This window comes from Bufo bufo, chromosome 2 (assembly GCF_905171765.1).
Source record: "Bufo bufo chromosome 2, aBufBuf1.1, whole genome shotgun sequence".
Lineage (NCBI taxonomy): Eukaryota > Metazoa > Chordata > Amphibia > Anura > Bufonidae > Bufo > Bufo bufo.
The window spans coordinates 676180986-676202058 of record NC_053390.1 but is presented as its reverse complement, the minus strand read 5'-3'; the positions used below and the strand labels follow the sequence as shown (position 1 = coordinate 676202058).

The 21073-nt window shown below is 46.9% G+C and overlaps 1 protein-coding gene across 1 annotated transcript in view; it reads right to left on the bottom strand.

The window, feature by feature from the left end:
- Positions 1-20312, bottom strand: part of CPE (carboxypeptidase E) — a 91321-nt gene extending 71009 nt beyond the window's left edge. The window contains exon 1 of the mRNA XM_040418633.1: positions 19922-20312. Within this exon, the coding sequence (XP_040274567.1) occupies positions 19922-20252 (331 nt within the window). The 5' untranslated portion in view covers positions 20253-20312. The remainder of the gene's footprint in view (positions 1-19921) is intronic.
- Between the last annotated feature and the right edge of the window lie 761 nt (positions 20313-21073).

Sequence of the window (21073 nt, the reverse complement as noted above, 5' to 3'; positions counted from 1 at the left end):
TTTTACCCACACTTTATTTTGGCTCACAATCACTGATGGACATCACTGATCAAATCACTAAAGTCTGAACTTGGCCTTACCTTGTTTCATTAGCTTTACCCAAAAAAAAGTCGCCACCTGGAATTAACTAAGCAAATAGCTATGAGCCTCCTATTGGATAATTACTGCATGGGCGATTATCTTTCAGCTGGCAACAAGTTATTTAACCCCAACTGGTGCAATGAGTTGCTTCTCATTTCTTAAACAACCATGTCAAAAGACACATCTCGTGGTCGTGGAAAACATGTTAGTCCGTTTGAGAAGGGTCAAATCATTGGCATGCATCAAGCAGAGAAAACAACTAAGGAGATTGCAGAAAACTACTAAAATTGGGTTAAGAACTGTCTAACGCATTATTAAAAACTGGAAGGATAGTGGGGACCCATCGTATTCGAGGAAGAAATGTGGAGGGAAAAAAATCCAGAATGATCGTGATCGGTGATCACTTAAACGTTTGGTGAAATCAAATCAAAGAAAAACAACAGTAGAACTCAGGGCTATGTTTAATAGTGAAAGTAAGAGCATTTCCACACGCACAATGCGAAGGGAACTCAAGGGATTGGGACTGAACAGCTGTGTAGCCGTAAGAAAACCACTAATCAGTGAGGCAAACCAGAAAAAAAGGCTTCAATTTGCTAGGGAGCATAACGATTGGACTCTGGAGCAATGGAAAAAGGTCATGTGGTCTAATGAGTCAAGATTTACCCTGTTCCAGAGTGATGGGAGCATCAGGGTAAGAAGAAAGGCAGATGTGGGGGCAGTGCTATGATCTGGGACTGGGGTTGCTGCAGTTGGTCAGGTCTAGGTTCAACAACAGTATGTGCTCCAAGAATGAGATCAGCTGACTACCTGAACATACTACATGACCAGGTTATTCCATCAATGGATTTTTTCTTCCCTGATGGCACGGGCATATTCCAAGTTGGGTTGTCAAAACTTTTGTCTCGGTATCGATACGATACCGGGATTTCCATTTTTTCGATACTGGCCTGCGCTCCTGCGCAGTCTAGTATCACAGAACATGAGCTCGCTCCTGTCAGCGCGCTCATATTTCCTCAGCAGCACGGGGGAGAAGGAAGCACTCTCTCGCTCCCCCTGTGCCGCTGCCACCAATGAACGGAGAGAAGGACGGGCGCACTGCGCCACCAATGATAGGACTTTATATGAGTTCGGACTTTCTTAAGCAGCAGGCTACACAGAGCGCCGCCCAGAGATGTCCCAGCACTTACTATTGTTCCTGGGCGCCGCTCCCTTCGCCTGCTGTGCCCCCATTACTGTCTCCTGCTCCATATGCTAATTACTGTCGGAGCAATGGGGAGGAGACATCAGCTTCTCTAGTGGGCGTTCCTTCTCCCTGGCTGTAGTGCTATCCAATCGCAGCGCAAGGAGAAGGAACGCCCACTAGAGAAGCTGATGTCTCCTCCCCATTGCTCCGATAGTAATTAGCATATGGAGTAGGACAGCAGGAGACAGTAATGGGGCACAGGCGCACAGCGGGCGAACGGAGCGGTGCCCAGGAATAATAGTAAGTGCTGGGACATCCCTGGGCGCCGCTCTGTGTGGCCTGCTGCTTAACAAAGTCGGCACCTGAGGGGTTAACTGCAGCAGATCGCAGCTCCCTGTCATAGAGGTCAAGTGCCGGCTATTTGATTCTGGCACCCGCCTCCTGTATTTGTAGTATAATAAACATTGGTGGCGCAGGTTGCCCCCCGCCCAACACCACAGTATAATAAACATTGGTGGTGCAGTGCGCCCCCCCAACATCCCAGTATAATAAACATTGGTGGCGCAGTGCGCCCCCCCAACACCCCATCATAATAAACATTGGTGGCGCAGTGCGCCCCCCCCCAACACCTCAGTATAATAAACATTGGTGGCGCAGTGCGCCCCCCCAACACCCTAGTATAATAAACATTGGTGGCGCAGTGCGCCCCCCAACACCCCAGTATAATAAACATTGGTGGCGCAGTGTGCCCCCCAACACCCCAGTATAATAAACATTGGTGGCACAGTGCCATTGAGGGTTAATTTTTTTAAAAAATAAATTAACTCACCTCCTCCAATTGATCGTGTAGCTGCCATTCTCCTGTTCTTTCTTCAGGACCTGTCAAAGGACCTGTGGTGATGTCACTGAGCTCATCACATGGACCATTACCATGGCGATGGATCGTGTTATGGACCATGTGATGAGCGCAGTGACGTCATCACAGGTCCTTTTCCTCACAGATGAAGACAGAAGAGAAGCCGGGCTGCGCGAACAAGTGGATTAAAGTGAGTTAAATTATTATTATTTTTTTTTTTTTTTAACCCTTCCAGCCCTATTTTACTTAGCATTCTGTTTTAAAAATGCTATTATTTTCCCTTATAACCATGTTATAAGGGAAAATAATTACATCTACACAACCTTGAACCCAAACCTGAAGTTCAGTGAAGAAGTTCGGGTCTGGGTACCACAGTCATTTTTTTATCACGCGCGTGCAAAACACATTGCACCCGCGCGATAAAAATTTAACAACTGAACGCAATCGCAGTCAAAACTGACTGCAATTGTGTACCTACCCGCGCGGATTTGCCGCAATGCACCCGGGATCTGCCGATCTGGATGTGACTGAAAGCATTTGTGAGACGCATCCAGATGCAGATCCATCTCACAAATGCATTGTAAGAACGGATCCGTCTCTCCGCTTGTCATGCGGACAGACGGATCCGTCTTGTACCTTTTTACACATTTTTACCGGTCTGCGCATGCGCAGACCGGAAGGACGGATCCGGCATTCCGGTATTTTGAATGCCGGATCCGGCACTAATACATTCCGGCAAGTCTTCAGTTTTTTCCGCCAGAGATAAAACCGTAGCATGCTACGGTTTTCTCTTTTGCCTGATCAGTCAAAATTACTGAACTGAAGACATCCTGATGCATCCGGAACGGATTACTCTCCATTCAGAATGCATGGGGATATTCCTGATCAGTTCTTTTCCGGTATAGAGCCCCTAGGACAGAACTCTATGCCGGAAAAGAAAAACGCTAGTGTGAAAGTACCCTAAAATATTAAGTTTAAATCCCCCCTTTCCCAATTTTACATATAAAATATATAAACAATAAATAAATAAACCTATTACATAGCGCTGCGTCCGAAAAGTCCAAGTCTATTAAATTATTAAAAAATATCTCCTATGCGGTGAGCGCAGTAACAGAAATAAATAAAAACCATGCGATTCACCATTTTTTAGTCACCTTGTCACCCCAAAAAAATAGGGCAGGACTGTTCTATTATGGGCCAAACGTTTCATAAAATGCGAAATGCACGCGGCTTCAATAGCGTCCTGGCTGCCATGGTAACCGATCGGAGGAGCAGGGGAGAGGGGATCCTGTGGCCACTGCCACCAATGAGTAATACTGGGTGGGGGGGGGGGCGCACTGCGCCACCAATGTTTTTACTATTGGCCGGGATTGGGGTGGGGGCGCACTGCGCCACCAATGAAGATAAGTCTCTCAATCATTCATATACAGGAGGCGGGAGCTGGCTGCAGAATCACATAGCCGGCTCCCTACCTCTATGAGCGGTAGCTGCGATCCGCGGCACCTGAGGAGTTAACTACCGCGGATCGCAGCTATCGCTCATAAAGGTCGGGAGCCGGCTATGTGATTCTGCAGCCAGCTCCCGCCTCCTGTATATGAATGAGTGAAAGGCTTATCTTCATTGGTGGGGCAGCGGCCACAGCCCCTCCCCTCCTCTTGTCTTCTCTTCTGTCATTGGCGGCAGCGGCAGCAGCATCACAGGGGGAGGAGACACTGCTTCCTTCTCCCCTGTGCTGCTGAGGGAACACAGAGAGCGCTGAGAGCAGCGCGTTCTGTGTTCCCCATACGTTATCGGTATATCGGCAAAATAGATGCCGATACCGATAACGTTCAAAATCCTCAATATCGGCCGATAATATCGGCCAAACCGATAATCGGTCGATCCCTAATCGCAATACTTTTTTATGGTATCGAAACCGAATCAAAACATAAGCAGTTTTTTCCTGTGGAAGCCTCAGCGCTCTAATAGCAGCTGAACGGCACCAGCTTCACTGAAGCACACTGTTGTGACTGAGCTTATACATGATCATGCCATTATCTTGCTTCCCATGTGCTACAATGTATGAATTTGGCAATTACTGAAAAAAAAAATTGTGTCTTATGGTTGCAAGCAAGAATCCAATTATTATCAAGCACAGATGTGAGCCCCTCAGCAAAATGTGCAATAGTGTCCCTTCAAATTAACACACATAACTGTCCTGCACGTACAGGTGAAACTCGAAAAATTAGAATATCCTGTAAAAGTTCATTTATTTCAGTAATGCAACTTAAAAGGTGAAACTAACATATGAGATAGACTCATTACATGCAAAGCGAGATATTTCAAGCCTGTATTTGTTAGAATTTGGATGATTATGGCTTACAGCTTGAAACCCCAAATTCACAATCTCAGAAAATGTTAATATTACATGAAATCAATAAATAAAAATACCGTATTTTTCGCCCTATAAGACGCACTTTCCCCCCACCCCCAAAAGTGGGGGCAAAATGGCAGTGCGTCTTAAGGGGCGAATGCTGCAATTTACACTGATACAGCGCCGCTGCGATGCTGCACAGCGCGGCCAGCGGTTCTATCAGCAGGGAGGGAGGAAGGACTGGGGGCCGGCATCTGGTTTTGTAATGGCAGCGGGGCCCGATGCAGTCACTGTATTCAATCACATCGGGCCCCGCTCACTGTAGTAATCATATCTAACCTGTAGGCAATGTTAAACTATAGAAATCATGTGCAAACCAGCCTGTACTTACTACAATCTTCCGTAGCAGGCAGGAGGCCGGGCGGCAGCGTAACTCACTACGTCACACGCCTGCTCCTCCCACTTTATGAATGAAGCAGGCTGCTGCCGCCCGCCTGGCCTCCTGCCTGGGGATCCGCAAAACACATACGGACGTCTGAATGGAGCCTTACAGGGGGGTGATCAATGACAGGGGGGTGATCAGGGAGTCTATATGGGGTGATCACCCCCCTGTCATTGATCACCCCCCTGTAAGGCTCCATTCAGACGTCCGTATGTGTTTTGCGGGTCCGATCCATGGATCCGTGGATCCGCAAAACACATACGGACCTCTGAATGGAGCCAGCCTTACAAGGGGGTGATCAATGACAGGGGGTGATCAGGGAGTCTATATAGGGTGATCACCCCCCTGTAAGGCTCCATTCAGACGTCCGTATGTGTTTTGCGGATCCGATCCATGGATCCGTAATACATATACGGACATCTGAATGGAGCCTTACAGGGGGGTGATCAATGACAGGGGGGTGATCAATGACAGGGGGGTGATCAGTGAGTCTATATGGGGTGATCAGGGGTTAATAAGGGGTTAATAAGTGACAGGGGGGGTGTAGTGTAGTGTGGTGCTTGGTGCTACTTATTACAGAGCTGCCTGTGTCCTCTGGTGGTCGATCCAAGCAAAAGGGACCACCAGAGGACCAGGTAGCAGGTATATTAGACGCTCACAGGCTGTAGATCCACTCGCTTACCTGCAGTTCCTGTGAACGCGCGCTCCTGTGTGCGCGCGTTCACAGGAAATCTCGCGGCTCGCGAGATGACGCACGGATGCGTCCAGGAGGAATGAATCGACCGCCGCCAGGACACATCCGTGCGTTAGGCGGTCGGGAAGCAGTTAATGCCAGATCCGGTATCCACGGACCTTTAAAAATGTGAAAACACTAAATACCGGATTTGTTTTTCCGGATGACACCGGAGAGACGGATCCGGTATTTCAATGCATTTGTCAGACGGATCCGGAAACAATTCAACAATGCTAGTGTTGAAATATCTCGCTTTGCATGTAATGAGTCTATCTCATATGTTAGTTTCACCTTTTAAGTTGCATTACTGAAATAAAGGAACTTTTGCACAATATTAAAATTTTTCCAGTTTCACCTGTATGTACATATACTACAAATATACCATATACATAAACACATAGGGGCCGCTCTAGTGCCGCTTCTAAATGTAAGTCAGATTCTGAGCTTACATTTAGACCTTTTTCAGGCGTTAAAAATGGTAAATGAGACGGGCCTTCCCCGCCCACGCCACACCCACTTTTTTTTAGACCTGGCGCGAGCAGGGAGAAGTTGCAGATTTCTGCGCAAGGAACCACACTGGAAAAAGTTGTCCCCCAGTGGATAAGATGTGAAATCTCATGAATGCAGCAGCAGTCTTATAAACCGTACTGAGCCTTTATGTCCCTATCAGTGACTCATACAGGGCAGCAGAATCTAAATGACACATTGCCATTAAAAGGGTATTCCAGTTGAGACAAGTTATCCCCTATATATAGGATATTACTATTAGTTTGTGGGGGGACCTACTGCCATTGGCCCTGTACCCCTCGGGGCCCCTGAAATGAATGGAGCGAAAGGTCGAGCATGCTCACTGCTGCTCCATTGATCTCTACTGTAGTGCTGTACTTGGCTGTCTCTGGAGCCATACCATAAACTGGCGTGGAAAGTGATGAATGAGACGGGCTGTCTGACCCGCCCATGCCATTACCCCTTTTTCTGCCACCACAGAAATGTGGCGTGAGATGGGAAAAATTGCAGATTTTTCAGCAAAACCCCTTTGTCTCAAAATCTGCGACAAAAATACTCCAAAAAGTGGCGTAAAAACAATAGTAAATGACCCCCATCCCATTCTCCTATACAGCTCAATTTCTCTGACATTTTCCGAAGCCTATTACTCATTCCCAGACAGAGAGCCGATGACACAAATGTAACTATAATAACTGAATGACCAGGCCCTGACCCGGGACAGGAAGTCCTCCAGCTTAGCAGGAAATGGTTACTACAGATATGCTTGAATTCAGGCAGATGTTCCCGAGAATGTCTCAGAAGAGTAAGCAAAGTTCTTAAGATGCTCACTTCTGGGAGACAGCGGGCAACAACAAGAATGCAGACCGAACGGTATGTATATTTTTTCCAATTCAAGTCAATGGATAACTTGTTCCACTGTATGCCTATTCACTGTATACCTTTTGAAGCCTTCCATCGGAGGTATACCCTGGGAAATCTTCCTGATGTATACATCCAATAGAGGGGTTGAACAATTTCGATTTTTAAGCACTGGACTTCTACGTTGAACTATATTTGGTGCTCTATATGTCCAAAAGGAGCTGTGTATCGACTGTATACAGTGACATCCAACGCTCATAGGTTCCCATGGTACACATTTATCCACTGGATGCCTCTGGATGTAATAACACAGCCAACCATGAAAGGTATACCAAAGTAAACCACCCCGAGAGATGCCAAACGGGACACTCTCTTGGACTCTGTCAGGTAAGCGCCTTTGTATACGTTTGACATGGATGGTGCTTCTCGGCGCATATGAAAAATTGCAGCTTAAAAGTAGGCGTTCATGGATGGATTTGATAGGTGACCCTTCAAAGAATTCAATATCTCACAGAATTTTTCAACATGTCCACTAGATTTGTTTTGTGTCCGAATAATCTAATTTTTTAAAAGTTTTCTGATTGGCCTGAAAATTTGTATACAACACTCTGAGGTCTCCTAGGATATTTTAATATCTTGTCCTCTTTATTAATTTTTTAAAAATGTAGCTCTTTCTCTCCAACTCCCCTCCTTTTCAAGCTCTTTAACCACCTCCGGACCGCCTAACGCAGGATCGCGTTCCGGAGGTGGCAGCGCTGCGCACAGTCACGCATATATGCGTCATCTCGCGAGACGCGAGACTTCCTGTGAACGCGCGCACACTGCGCGCGCGCTCACAGGAACGGAAGGTAAGAGAGTTGATCTCCAGCCTGCCAGCGGCGATCGTTCGCTGGCAGGCTGGAGATGTGTTTTTTTTAACCCCTAACAGGTATATTAGACGCTGTTTTGATAACAGCGTCTAATATACCTGCTACCTGGTCCTCTGGTGGTCCCCTTTGTTTGGATCGACCACCAGAGGACACAGGTAGCTCAGTAAAGTAGCACCAAGCACCACTACACTACACTACACACCCCCCCCCCCCCCCGTCACTTATTAACCCCTTATTAGCCCCTGATCACCCCATATAGACTCCCTGATCACCCCCCTGTCATTGATTACCCCCCTGTCATTGATCAACCCCCTGTAAAGCTCCATTCAGACGTCCGCATGATTTTTACGGATCCACTGATAGATGGATCGGATCCGCAAAACGCATCCGGACGTCTGAATGAAGCCTTACAGGGGCATGATCAATGACTGTGGTTATCACCCCATATAGACTCCCTGATCACCCCCCTGTCATTGATTACCCCCCTGTAAAGCTCCATTCAGATGTCCGCATGATTTTTACGGATGCACTGATAGATGGATCGGATCCGCAAAACGCATCCGGATGTCTGAATGAAGCCTTACAGGGGCATGATCAATGACTGTGGTTATCACCCCATATAGACTCCCTGATCACCCCCCTGTCATTGATTACCCCCCTGTAAAGCTCCATTCAGATGTCCGCATGATTTTTACGGATGCACTGATAGATGGATCGGATCCGCAAAACGCATACGGACGTCTGAATGAAGCCTTACAGGGGCGTGATCAATGACTGTGGTTATCACCCCATATAGACTCCCTGATCACCCCCCTGTCATTGATTACACCCCTGTCATTGATCAACCCCCTGTAAAGCTCCATTCAGATGTCCGCATGATTTTTACGGATGCACTGATAGATGGATCGGATCCGCAAAACGCATACGGACGTCTGAATGAAGCCTTACAGGGGCGTGATCAATGACTGTGGTTATCACCCATATAGACTCCCTGATCACCCCCCTGTCATTGATTACACCCCTGTCATTCATCAACCCCCTGTAAAGCTCCATTCAGATGTCCGCATGATTTTTACGGATCCACTGATAGATGGATCGGATCCGCAAAACGCATCCGGACGTCTGAATGAAGCCTTACAGGGGCGTGATCAATGACTGTGGTTATCACCCCATATAGACTCCCTGATCACCCCCCTGTCATTGATTACACCCCTGTCATTGATCAACCCCCTGTAAAGCTCCATTCAGATGTTTGCATGATTTTTACGGATCCACTGATAGATGGATCAGATCCGCAAAACACATACAGGCGTCTCCCTGGAGCCTTCCAGGGGGGGTGATCAATGACTGTGGTGATCACCCCATATAGACTCCCTGATCACCCCCCTGTCATTGATCACCCCCCTGTCATTGATCACTCCCCCTGTCATTGATCACCCCCCTGTCATTGATCACCCTCTGTAAGGCTCCATTCAGACATTTTTTTGGCCCAAGTTAGCGGAATTATTATTTTTTTTTCTTACAAAGTCTCATATTCCACTAACTTGTGTCAAAAAATAAAATACCCCTCACGGAATCCAAATGCGTAAAAATTTTTAGACATTTATATTCCAGACTTCTTCTCACGCTTTAGGGCCCCTAGAATGCCAGGGCAGTATAAATACCCCACATGTGACCCCATTTCGGAAAGAAGACACCCCCAGGTATTCCGTGAGGGGCATATTGAGTCCATGAAAGATTGAAATTTTTGTCCCAAGTTAGCGGAACGGGAGACTTTGTGAGAAAAAAATTAAAAATATCAATTTCCGCTAACTTGTGCCAAAAAAATAAAATTTCTATGAACTCGCCATGCCCCTCATTGAATACCTTGGGGTGTCTTCTTTCCAAAATGGGGTCACATGTGAGGTATTTATACTGCCCTGGCATTCTAGGGGCCCCAAAGCGTGAGAAGAAGTCTGGTATCCAAATGTCTAAAAATGCCCTCCTAAAAGGAATTTGGGCACCTTTGCGCATCTAGGCTGCAAAAAAGTGTCACACATCTGGTATCGCCGTACTCAGGAGAAGTTGGGGAATGTGTTTTGGGGTGTCATTTTACATATACCCATGCTGGGTGAGAGAAATATCTTGGTCAAATGCCAACTTTGTATAAAAAAATGGGAAAAGTTGTCTTTTGCCAAGATATTTCTCTCACCCAGCAAGGGTATATGTAAAATGACACCCCAAAACACATTCCCCAACTTCTCCTGAATACGGCGATACCACATGTGTGACACTTTTTTGCAGCCTAGGTGGGCAAAGGGGCCCATATTCCAAAGAGCACCTTTAGGATTTCACAGGTCATTTACCTACTTACCACACATTAGGGCCCCTGGAAAATGCCAGGGCAGTATAACTACCCCACAAGTGACCCCATTTTGGAAAGAAGACACCCCAAGGTATTCCGTGAGGGGCATGGCGAGTTCCTAGAATTTTTTATTTTTTGTCACAAGTTAGTGGAAAATGCTGATTTTTTTTTTTTTTTTTTTTCATACAAAGTCTCATATTCCACTAACTTGTGACAAAAAATAAAAACTTCCATGAACTCACTATGCCCATTAGCGAATACCTTGGGGTCTCTTCTTTCCAAAATGGGGTCACTTGTGGGGTAGTTATACTGCCCTGGCATTCTAGGGGCCCAAATGTGTGGTAAGGAGTTTGAAATCAAATTCTGTAAAAAATGACCAGTGAAATCCGAAAGGTGCTCTTTGGAATATGGGCCCCTTTGCCCACCTAGGCTGCAAAAAAGTGTCACACATCTGGTATCTCCGTACTCAGGAGAAGTTGGGGAATGTGTTTTGGGGTGTCATTTTACATATACCCATGCTGGGTGAGAGAAATATCTTGGCAAAAGACAACTTTTCCCATTTTTTTATACAAAGTTGGCATTTGACCAAGACATTTATCTCACCCAGCATGGGTATATGTAAAAAGACACCCCAAAACACATTCCTCAACTTCTCCTGAATACAGAGATACCAGATGTGTGACACTTTTTTGCAGCCTAGGTGGGCAAAGGGGCCCATATTCCAAAGAGCGCCTTTCGGATTTCACAGGTCATTTTTTACAGAATTTGATTTCAAACTCCTTACCACACATTTGGGCCCCTAGAATGCCAGGGCAGTATAACTACCCCACAAGTGACCCCATTTTGGAAAGAAGAGACCCCAAGGTATTTCGTGATGGGCATAGTGAGTTCATAGAAGTTTTTATTTTTGTCACAAGTTAGTGGAATATGAGACTTTGTAAGAAAAAAAAAGAAAATCATCATTTTCCGCTAACTTGTGACAAAAAATAAAAAGTTCTATGAACTCACTATGCCCATCAGCGAATACCTTAGGGTGTGTACTTTCCGAAATGGGGTCATTTGTGGGGTGTTTGTACTGTCTGGCCATTGTAGAACCTCAGGAAACATGACAGGTGCTCAGAAAGTCAGAGCTGCTTCAAAAAGCGGAAATTCACATTTTTGTACCATAGTTTGTAAACGCTATAACTTTTACCCAAAGCATTTTTTTTTTACCCAAACATTTTTTTTTTATCAAAGACATGTAGAACAATAAATTTAGAGCAAAATTTATATATGGATCTCGTTTTTTTTGCTAAATTTTACAACTGAAAGTGAAAAATGTCATTTTTTTGCAAAAAAAATCGTTAAATTTCGATTAATAACAAAAAAAAGTAAAAATGTCAGCAGCAATGAAATACCACCAAATGAAAGCTCTATTAGTGAGAAGAAAAGGAGGTAAAATTCATTTGGGTGGTAAGTTGCATGACCGAGCAATAAACGGTGAAAGTAGTGTAGGTCAGAAGTGTAAAAAGTGGCCTGGTCTTTCAGGGTGTTTAAGCACTGGGGGCTGAGGTGGTTAAAAGGACACAGTCACCTGGATTTTAATTACTGAGCTAATAACATCACCACATCAGTCTCCACGATTTACATTAAAATATACTAGTATTACTGCCCTGTGTCTTTTATTTTGTCTATAAAATCGGTTTTATTAATATGCAAAGTACCTCAATAAGGAGCCCAAGGGGACGTCCCTCTGGCAGTTGGAGCCCAGCACTGCCCCACTGCTATTTTATTCACTCCTCTTCGCTGACATAATGTTTGTGTAGCGCCCGTAATCCCGTGTCTGCACCCTGGATACACATGTCAGCGCTCGCCCGATGTCCTGGCGCCACAGAAGTCATTGCACATGCACCATCTTCGTTCGACCCGGAAAGGAAGGAATTGCATGACTTGCAGGGCGGGTGCAGGAGAGGCGAAGCGGGAGCATGCAGAATGACTTCTGTGAGACCGATGCCAGGACACCGCGCGGGCGCTGACATGTGTATCCAGGGCACATGCGCAAGATTACGGGCGCTGCACAAAATAACGTCGGCGAAGAGGAGTGAATAAATTAGCAGTGGGGCAGTGCTGGGCTCCGAAATAATGGGCTCCAACTGCCAGAGGGACGTCCCCTTGGGCTCCTTATTGAGGTACTTTTCATATTAATAAAACCGATTTTATAGACAAAATAAAAGACACAGGACAGTAATACTAGTATATTTTAATGTAAATCGTGGAGACTGATGTGGTGATATTATTAGCTCAGTAAGTAAAATCCAGGTGAAAGTGTCCATTTAATATAATGTCAGCAAAAGCAAATAATGTCAGAGTGACACTGACATATATAACTATGGGTAAACACATGGTTAACAGCATTAAATAGCATGTTTAAAAACGCACGTTTGCTTTTTAACCAAAAATTGTCCCTTATTGAAGGCAGATGGTGTTTAAACACGCACTGTGTTATTGGAAAAGAACAGAGGCTTGTTCTGCACCAGCATCCAATAATTATGAGTGAACAGGGGCAGAATGCCTGCCCGTATATATAGACATGTCAGAAGAAACAGTGGCTTGTTCTGCACCAGCATCCAATAATTATAAGTGAACAGGGGCATAATGCCTGCCCGTATATATAGACATGTTGTCACAAGAAACAGTGGCTTGTTCTGAAGTTGAACAAGCTTAGAAAAATTCTCCCTTCTATTTGGGCGCATCAGCAGTACAGTGTGGATGTGGAAAGGGTAAGGTGTATAGGGGTAATAACTGGCAGCAATAGTTGCACCAGCAGTAGCAGCACAGCACAGAGCAGATATGGCATTACATGTGTTGCGGTAATAGTACTAGTGGTGGCTGTGTAGGGCAAATGGAATTGGAAGTAGGGGGAATAGCAGCACGAAATATCAGCTGCACCAGTGGCAGCAGCCACATGGTATGGAACATGATGGTAAGCAAGCATACCTTGACAGGCGGCATGATGGGGCAGGCAATAAATAGCCACTATCAGCAATGGCAGATCTATTCATCTTCCCCAGTCTGATGTGTGTGACTATCCTCACCGATCCATGTCTTATTCATTTTGACAAAAGTGATGCAGAGGACAATTTTATCTGTTTGGGTATGATAAAGCCACCTGTCGCGCTGAAAACCATCTCTGAGATGACACTGGAGGATGGACAAGACAATACAGAGACAGCAAACTGGACGGGTTTTGGTCACTGTTCCAATCTGTCTACCCAGAAGTCCATGGAGTCAGGGAATGTGGTATGTGCCGGAAAAAAGCCACAGTCTGGGTAAGAACTGGTTGATGATACTGAACTGGCTGTTGTTGCTTTTGCTGCTTGTTGCCTCTTTATTGCTGCCACCACCCTCCTCCTCTGATGTCACTTCCTATTTAGCACCCTGATCCGCCTCCAAGGTCATGATTAACACACAATTATTGTCAGAGTCCTCACTCTCCCACTACTTTTATCAAAGTGTGATATGTTATTATGTGCTTCTTGGCTCCCCTCCCTATTCCCAGCTCTGTATTTGCCCTGAGTTCCACTGTTGCTACCACTGCCTCTACTGACACCACCGTGGCTACAAGCGCCACTACTACTACCACCACCAACACAGCTATGCATGGGGTCCCCCACCTCACTCTGAACCTCCTCCTCATGGAAGTCCTAACACTGACTGGTCTCACAACGTCATCAATAGGGAGACTATCTTGAGTATCTTCCATGGCGTGTGGGGTTTTGTTGCTTCTTCTTAGGAAAAACAAAAGGTGCCCCACTAAAAGGGGGCAGTGAAGACATAGATGATGCAACTGAAAAGCTTTTCTGGGGCTGCACGGAGGAGGAGCAGCAATAATGCTGTGATCCCTGGCTCCAAGGAACAGTATCAGACTCAGAAGTGATCTCCACATCATCCTGCTGTGACTGAGAGGAGGAGCCATCCAGTCCATAATCTCATCCTCTTTTGTCCTCAATAATGGGGCGCCTATTGCACGCCAGGGAGAACTGTGGCCTACAATTACTACTGACCAGATGGCTGGGGGTGCTACTGCTGCTACCCACATTCTGGCTCTCGAATGACAAGGCATGGGTCTTTCATTTTACATTCTTCTGTTTAGCAGACATTTTATTAAGAGGCCTATAAATGAAAAATCGCAGGTGTGGTACACAGATTATTAAACTGTACTATTAAAATTCCAAGTGTTTTTTTTTTTCATTTAAATACAGAGGAGCAATTAAATGTCCCTTTCCTTCTACAAACACACTGAACACTGGTATTGACCATTTATAATGGTAGTAATGCCGTTTTTGCATGTAACTACACAGTATCTTGAAGTAATACATGTTCACTTACGGGTATTATAATAATACATTTTTGCTGTAAAACGCATTCACTAACACGAATATAGTAATGCCGTTTTGCCAGTAAAATGTGCTCATTAACACAGGTATAGTAATGCAATTTTTACAGTAAAACTGGTTCACTAACAGTGGTATATTAATGCAATTTTTGCAGTCAAATGCTTTATCTATAACTACACTGTATCTTGAAGTGATACAAAAGGTTCACTACTGGTATGATCTAGTTTTGAAAGTAAAATGTGCTCACTAACACAAGCATACTAATGGCATTATTGCAGTAAAATTGCTTTAAAAGAGTTTTCCAAGATTTTCTTTTTACTAATGACCTATTCTCAAGGATAGGTCCTCGGTATCTAATTGGTAGGGGTCCAACACCCGGGACCGCTGCCGATCAGCTGTTTTGAGAAGTCAGTGGCACATCTGTGAGCTCTGCTGCCTTTTCACAGCATACCAAGTACAGTGCCATACATTGTATAGCGGGGGTCCCAGGTGTCAGACCGCCACCGATCAGATACTGATGACCTATCCAGAGGATAGGTGATCAGTAAATAAATCTTGAAAACCCCTTTAACTGAATGGAATACAATGTGTTCACTAAGGCTACTTTTACACTTGCGTTCGGGGTTCCGCTTGTGAGTTCCGTTTGAAGGGGCTCACAAGCGGCCCCGAACGCATCCGTATAGCCCCAATGCATTCTGAGTGGATGCGGATCCGCTCAGAATGCCTCAGTCTGGCACCGTTTGGCCTTCGTTCCGCTCAGCAGGCGGACACCCGAACGCAGCTTGCAGCGTTCGGGTGTCCGCCTGGCCGTGGGAGCCAAACGGATCCGTCCAGACTTACAATGTAAGTCAATGGGGACGAATCCGTTTGAAGTTGACACAATATGGTGCAATTTCAAACGGATCCGTCCCCCATTGACTTTCAATGTAAAGTCTGGACGGATCCGTCTGACTAACTTTCACACTTAGATTTTTTTCTAAACTATAATGCAGACGGATCCGTTCTGAACAGATACCATCGTTTGCATTATAGGAGCGGATCCGTCTGTGCAGACACCAGACGGATCCGCTCCGAACGCAAGTGTGAAAGTAGCCTAACATGGGTATATTCAAGCACTGAAATGCACTGAAAATGCCCAGTTACGAAAGGTTCATTGAGGTTTTTAGAAAAAAAAAGCAACTGATCATCGTCTGCAGCAGAATGTATGCTATTGGGGTGCTGGCAATAAGCCTATGAACTGTAGAAACATGAAGTTTTTACAAAAAATCAAAGCTGGCTGGCTGTCCAAATACACAAAAAAGTTCGTTTGTCCCAGGTTTTTTGTTAATGTAGAATTTGCCAACATGCTGTATGAACTATGAAACAACACACGTCAGACTTTCCGGTCTCTCGCTCTCCATGCTATGCTTTCCCTGATAAAACAGACACAGCCAAGACACATGTTCTCAGGTCGCAAGCTGAACACAGAATGTTCAGGCCCCCCAGAGCGTTTCGCTTGGGGGACACATGGGGGCAATGACACCATTAATATGTGTATTTTAGTATGCTTTTGCTCGTTTTTCTCTCCTCCCCCCCACCACCCCTTTTTTCTTGCTTTCCCGCTCTTTTATTTCAGGTTTTCATGAAAGGGTTAAGTTCTGTCAGAATCAGCTGGTTTTAGCCGGTCTCATCTGAGCCTTGGATGTCAAGCAGGGATCCTCTCTGATTGGTGCAGCCGGTTGCTGGGGGAGATTTCTGGACAGCTGATTGGTGTGGATGCCAGCGGCGGGAAAGTATGGTCCTTAAAAAGAGGGTTTTATCAAGACCGGATGGTCGCCCCGCCCTCCCTCCCTATTCTTATGCTTATTAGAGGGGCTGTATTACTCAGCTATTGCTGAGTGGATTTCGGTAATTATCGGAATTTTTAATGGTTATTTATTTAATAAATTTGAAGTTTTAATTATTTATTCATTTATTTCCCCCTAATAAAGCATTGCAGCCATTTTTTTTTTCCAACACAAGGTGTCATGTCATTATTTTATTAATTAATATGGTTTAGTTATTAAAGAGGACCTTTCACCGATTCTTACCCTATGAACTAACTATACAGACATGTGGAGCGGCACCCGGGGATCTCACTGCACTTACTATTATCCCCCGGCGCCGCTCCGTTCTCCCGCTATGCCCTCCGGTATCTCCGCTCACTAAGTTATAGTAGGCAGAGATTCCAGTCCCTAAGTTATGGTAGGCGGAGTCTGCTCTAGCGCTGGCCAATCGCAGCGCAGAGCTCACAGCCTGGGAGGTTATTTTCTCCCAGGCTGTGAGCTCTGCAATGCGATTGGCCAGCGATACAGAAGAACAAGGGCAGACTCCGCCTACCATAACTTAGGGAACGGAGATACCGGAGGACATAGCAGGAGAACGGAGCGGCGCCCGGGGATAATAGTAAGTGCAGTGAGATCCCCGGGCGCCGCTCCACATGTCTGTATAGTTAGTTCATAGGGTAAGAATCGGTGAAAGGTCCTCTTTAAGTCTGAAAGGGGTCATTTGCCTCCATGACATTCTATGGTGTTTCAATCAGGTCACGTGATCATCCATCTTCATCCTTCCTGTCATTTTCCCTGCCAATTTTCACAGTAAAATTTGAATTCGAAATAAATCGGCAAAACTTCAGATTCGTTTGGCAGACAATATTTCGCAAAGAATTGGAGTCGATTTAGTCATCTCTAATGTCGGCTTTTTTTGTAACACTCCCCTTCACGCTGAGAAATTAATCAAATTAATTTGCACATTTTGAGGCTGGTGATTTCATTTTTTGCTGAATTGAAAAATCAAATTTTTAAAAATGTTGGTAAGGTTGCCATTGGGCTGCACACACATATTGATTTTTCCTTCCCCCTGGCTTGGTTCGCTGACCTTTAAACCTGATGTCACGGGCACGTTTCGTACTTAAACACGAAGTGCAGGAAAGTGTGATCCCAGGCCATTTGAAAAGCTGGAGGGCTAGCACGCTGCCGCATGTCTCTGGTAATTGGTTTGTAAGGTTCCGGGGGCCGCGGTGCTCTCTGGCGGCTCACCTTTGCATTTTCTTAAAGGGTTTCTATCACTTGGTATCACATATTTAGGTGTCAGACACTAGCGATCCGCTAGTGTCTGCTCTAACAAACCATCCTAATATAATAGGTTTTGGGGCAGCCGTTTCGCTAAAATAAGAACTTATATCTATATGCTAATGAGCCTCTAGGTGCTATGGGGGCGTCATTAGCACCTAGAGGCTCCGTCTACCTTCCTGAACTGCCGCCGCCCAGCGCGTCCCTCCAGCCCGCCCATCTCCTGCTGAATGCGATCCTCTCCGTGCGCGTCTCTGTTCGGCGCATGCGCAGTGAATGTCTGACCGCTTCCCTGCACAGACATCTCCACTGCGCCTGTTCCTCGGAGCACTATGATGTCATCACAGGGAAGATGTGTGAGCAGGGAAGCGGTCAGACATTCACTGCGCATGCGCCGAACAGAGACGCGCACGGAGAGGATCGCATTCAGCAGGAGATGGGCGGGCTGGAGGGACGCGCTGGGCGGCGGCAGTTCAGGAAGGTAGACGGAGCCTCTAGGTGCTAATGACGCCCCCATAGCACCTAGAGGCTCATTAGCATATAGATATAAGTTCTTATTTTAGCGAAACGGCTGCCCCAAAACCTATCATATTAGGATGGTTTGTTAGAGCAGACACTAGCGGATCGCTAGTGTCTGAGACCTAAATATGTGATACCAAGTGATAGAAACCCTTTAAGGAGTCCTGTTCTGTGTGTCCCCCCATCATGCCGCTGTGCGTGCACAATATAGGAAAAAGCACCAACCTACGTGCACTCCCACGGTCCCGGCCCCCAGAGAGGCTGGTGCTTTTTTCTATAGTGTGCAAGCACGACCACCTCTGCTGGTTTTACAGGGTGGACATAACCATGGAAACAAGCAGTGTATAATGTGATGGAAAAATGAATCCAGCCAGCAAAGGAAGCAATATGGACATTCACAATACATTAGTAAGTGCCTTGTATTAACTTTCTCTATATGATAAAGGCCACTTGCAGAACTGACACAACCCACATTATTGTACTGTGGTCCGAGATGGCGAGCTGAGCTGACAATCTAGGGGAATCTGCGGAATCTCCTGTCTTTCTCCCGACAGATGATGTCGGGGGGGGGGGGGGGGGGGGGGGAGAAGGATCAGGCGAATAAAGGTGTAAATGATGTAACCATTCTCATAGCCGGACACCATCATGTACATAAGGCACTAAACGGAGGAACAGAATAAGAAACGGAATCTGTCAACAGCAGTTACTTGATGGTTTCCAGGCAGCACAGCAGGTAATTCCATCCACATGGCCTAATACTGAATATGGGAATGGGTTTCCTATAGGAAATCTATAAAGCAAATGGCACCCTTCTGCCTAGACACAGGGCACCCTTCTGCATCGACGCAGGGCACCCTTCTGCCTAGACGCAGGGCATCCTTCTGCATCGACGCAGGGCACCCTTCTGCCTAGATGCAGGGCACTTCTGCCTAAAGGAAGGGCATCCTTCTGCCTAGACACAGGGCACCCTTCTGCCTAGACACAGGGCACCCTTCTGCCTAGACACAGGGCACCCTTCTGCCTAGACACAGGGCACCCTTCTGCCTAGACACAGGGCACCCTTCTGCCCAGATGCAGGGCATCCTTCTGCCTAGACATAGGGCACCCCACTGGCTAGCCACTCCATTCCACAGCAGGGCAGCTCCATCCCAGAGATGCCCACTATTTACTGTCCTGGCACCCCCTTCAGTGGTGCCCAGGAAAGACACCAATGATGACAGGTAAGTGGGTGGCTCTTGATGTTACCCAGAGGGCTGCTTCTGGTAGCAGGGGAATGGGCAGGGGTACCCCAGAGATACTGTGCCAAGATCTCAGACTAGGAAAGTACATTTTGTATCACCGCCTCCTAGATTTGCTTTACCTGTCTCCTGCTATTACTGGAGGCTGGGGGGAGGGCAACTCAGGGGCCCTGTAGTTATAAGGGGGGCCACTGTCACCTAAAAGAAGCTTATCATATGGGATAACAAGGAGCCCATCTACTGCTCCTGCAGGGGCCCCTCCTCTGTCTCCATCTGCCCCTGGGCAATCTAATAAGATGACGCTTTCTCCGACCCTCAGCCCATGCCCACCTCCCTGGCTGATGCCAGGCTATATGCTAGGCTCGGCCATGCCACTGCTGCCATCAGCTATTTGCATACAATGCCTGATGGTTCCCGATCGGGTCCGCAGCGTCCACACACACAGCCCTGCTCCACCTGGTGCCACCACTCACCGGGCTCGTGCTCTCCGGGCTTGTCCGACATCTCGATGACCAGCAGCTCCCGGCCCTCGTAGCTCCGTCCCACCGTGTAGATCCTGCTGATGGACGGGCACTGCAGCCACACCGCCACCAGCGCCTCCCGCAGCTCCGGGTACCGGTGATACTCGAACGAGATGTCGCCCGGTTCTCTGCTCAGTCTCCGCCGCCGGCCCTGAGCCTCCTCCTCCGAGGAGGAAGAGCAGCCGAGAAGCAGCAGTATCCCGCAGGCGGCCAGCCACAGCGAGCCCCGCGCCATCTTCTTCTCACCTGTGTGCCCGGAGCTGTCAGCAGCGCCCTGTGCCATTCCCTCGCAGCTGGTGTGTGCCCGGTGTCTTCCCTTTGTCTCCTTATCTCTGTCAGTGCTCCCCAGCCCTCCTCCTCATCCTCCTCCTCCTCCCCCTCCTCTCACCTTCCCATCCTGTGCTGCAGCTGTGCTGGATGCAGCCCCCAGTACTGGCCTGTGGGGGTAGATCATGTCTCCCATCTATCAGGGGTGCAGGCTGTACCCCCTGTGCTAGAATGCCCAGTGTTCTGCCAGGAGAGTGGTTATTGGTACCTGATGGCCCCCTCCAGATGTACTGCACCCACACAGAACATGGATCATTAACCCCTTCCTTGGGGCCAGGGGTGCACCTAGCTTTTCTGCTGCCTGAGGCGAAAACTGAAACGGCGCCCCCTCCCCCCAATCCTAACCCCTTTGCCACAATGAATGCACTCATTGCACATGGCCCCTCCGCTGCCCCCCTCTTTCCCCTACCTGGCCTCATTGATGGTGCACCCCTGCTTGGGGCTCATGCACGCAAACATATTTTTTTCTGCATCTGATCGGCATTTTTAGCGGGTCGGATTCAGACCCATGTCCTTTCTGTGGCCCCACAAATAAATAGAACCTGTCCTAACCTTGTCCTTGTTCTACAGAGGGCAGGACGTTCCAGTCTGCAAAATGCGGAACACAGCGGCGGTATCTGTGTTTTGCAGACCGTAAATAAGGCAATGGCTGTGTGAATAAGCCCTCATAGAGCAATTTTATTGTTTTTTTTCTTCATTTTTTTACTCTCTGCCTTCCCATACTTTTACCATAACTTTTTATTTTTTCGTTCACATGGATGAAGGCGGGCTTGTTCT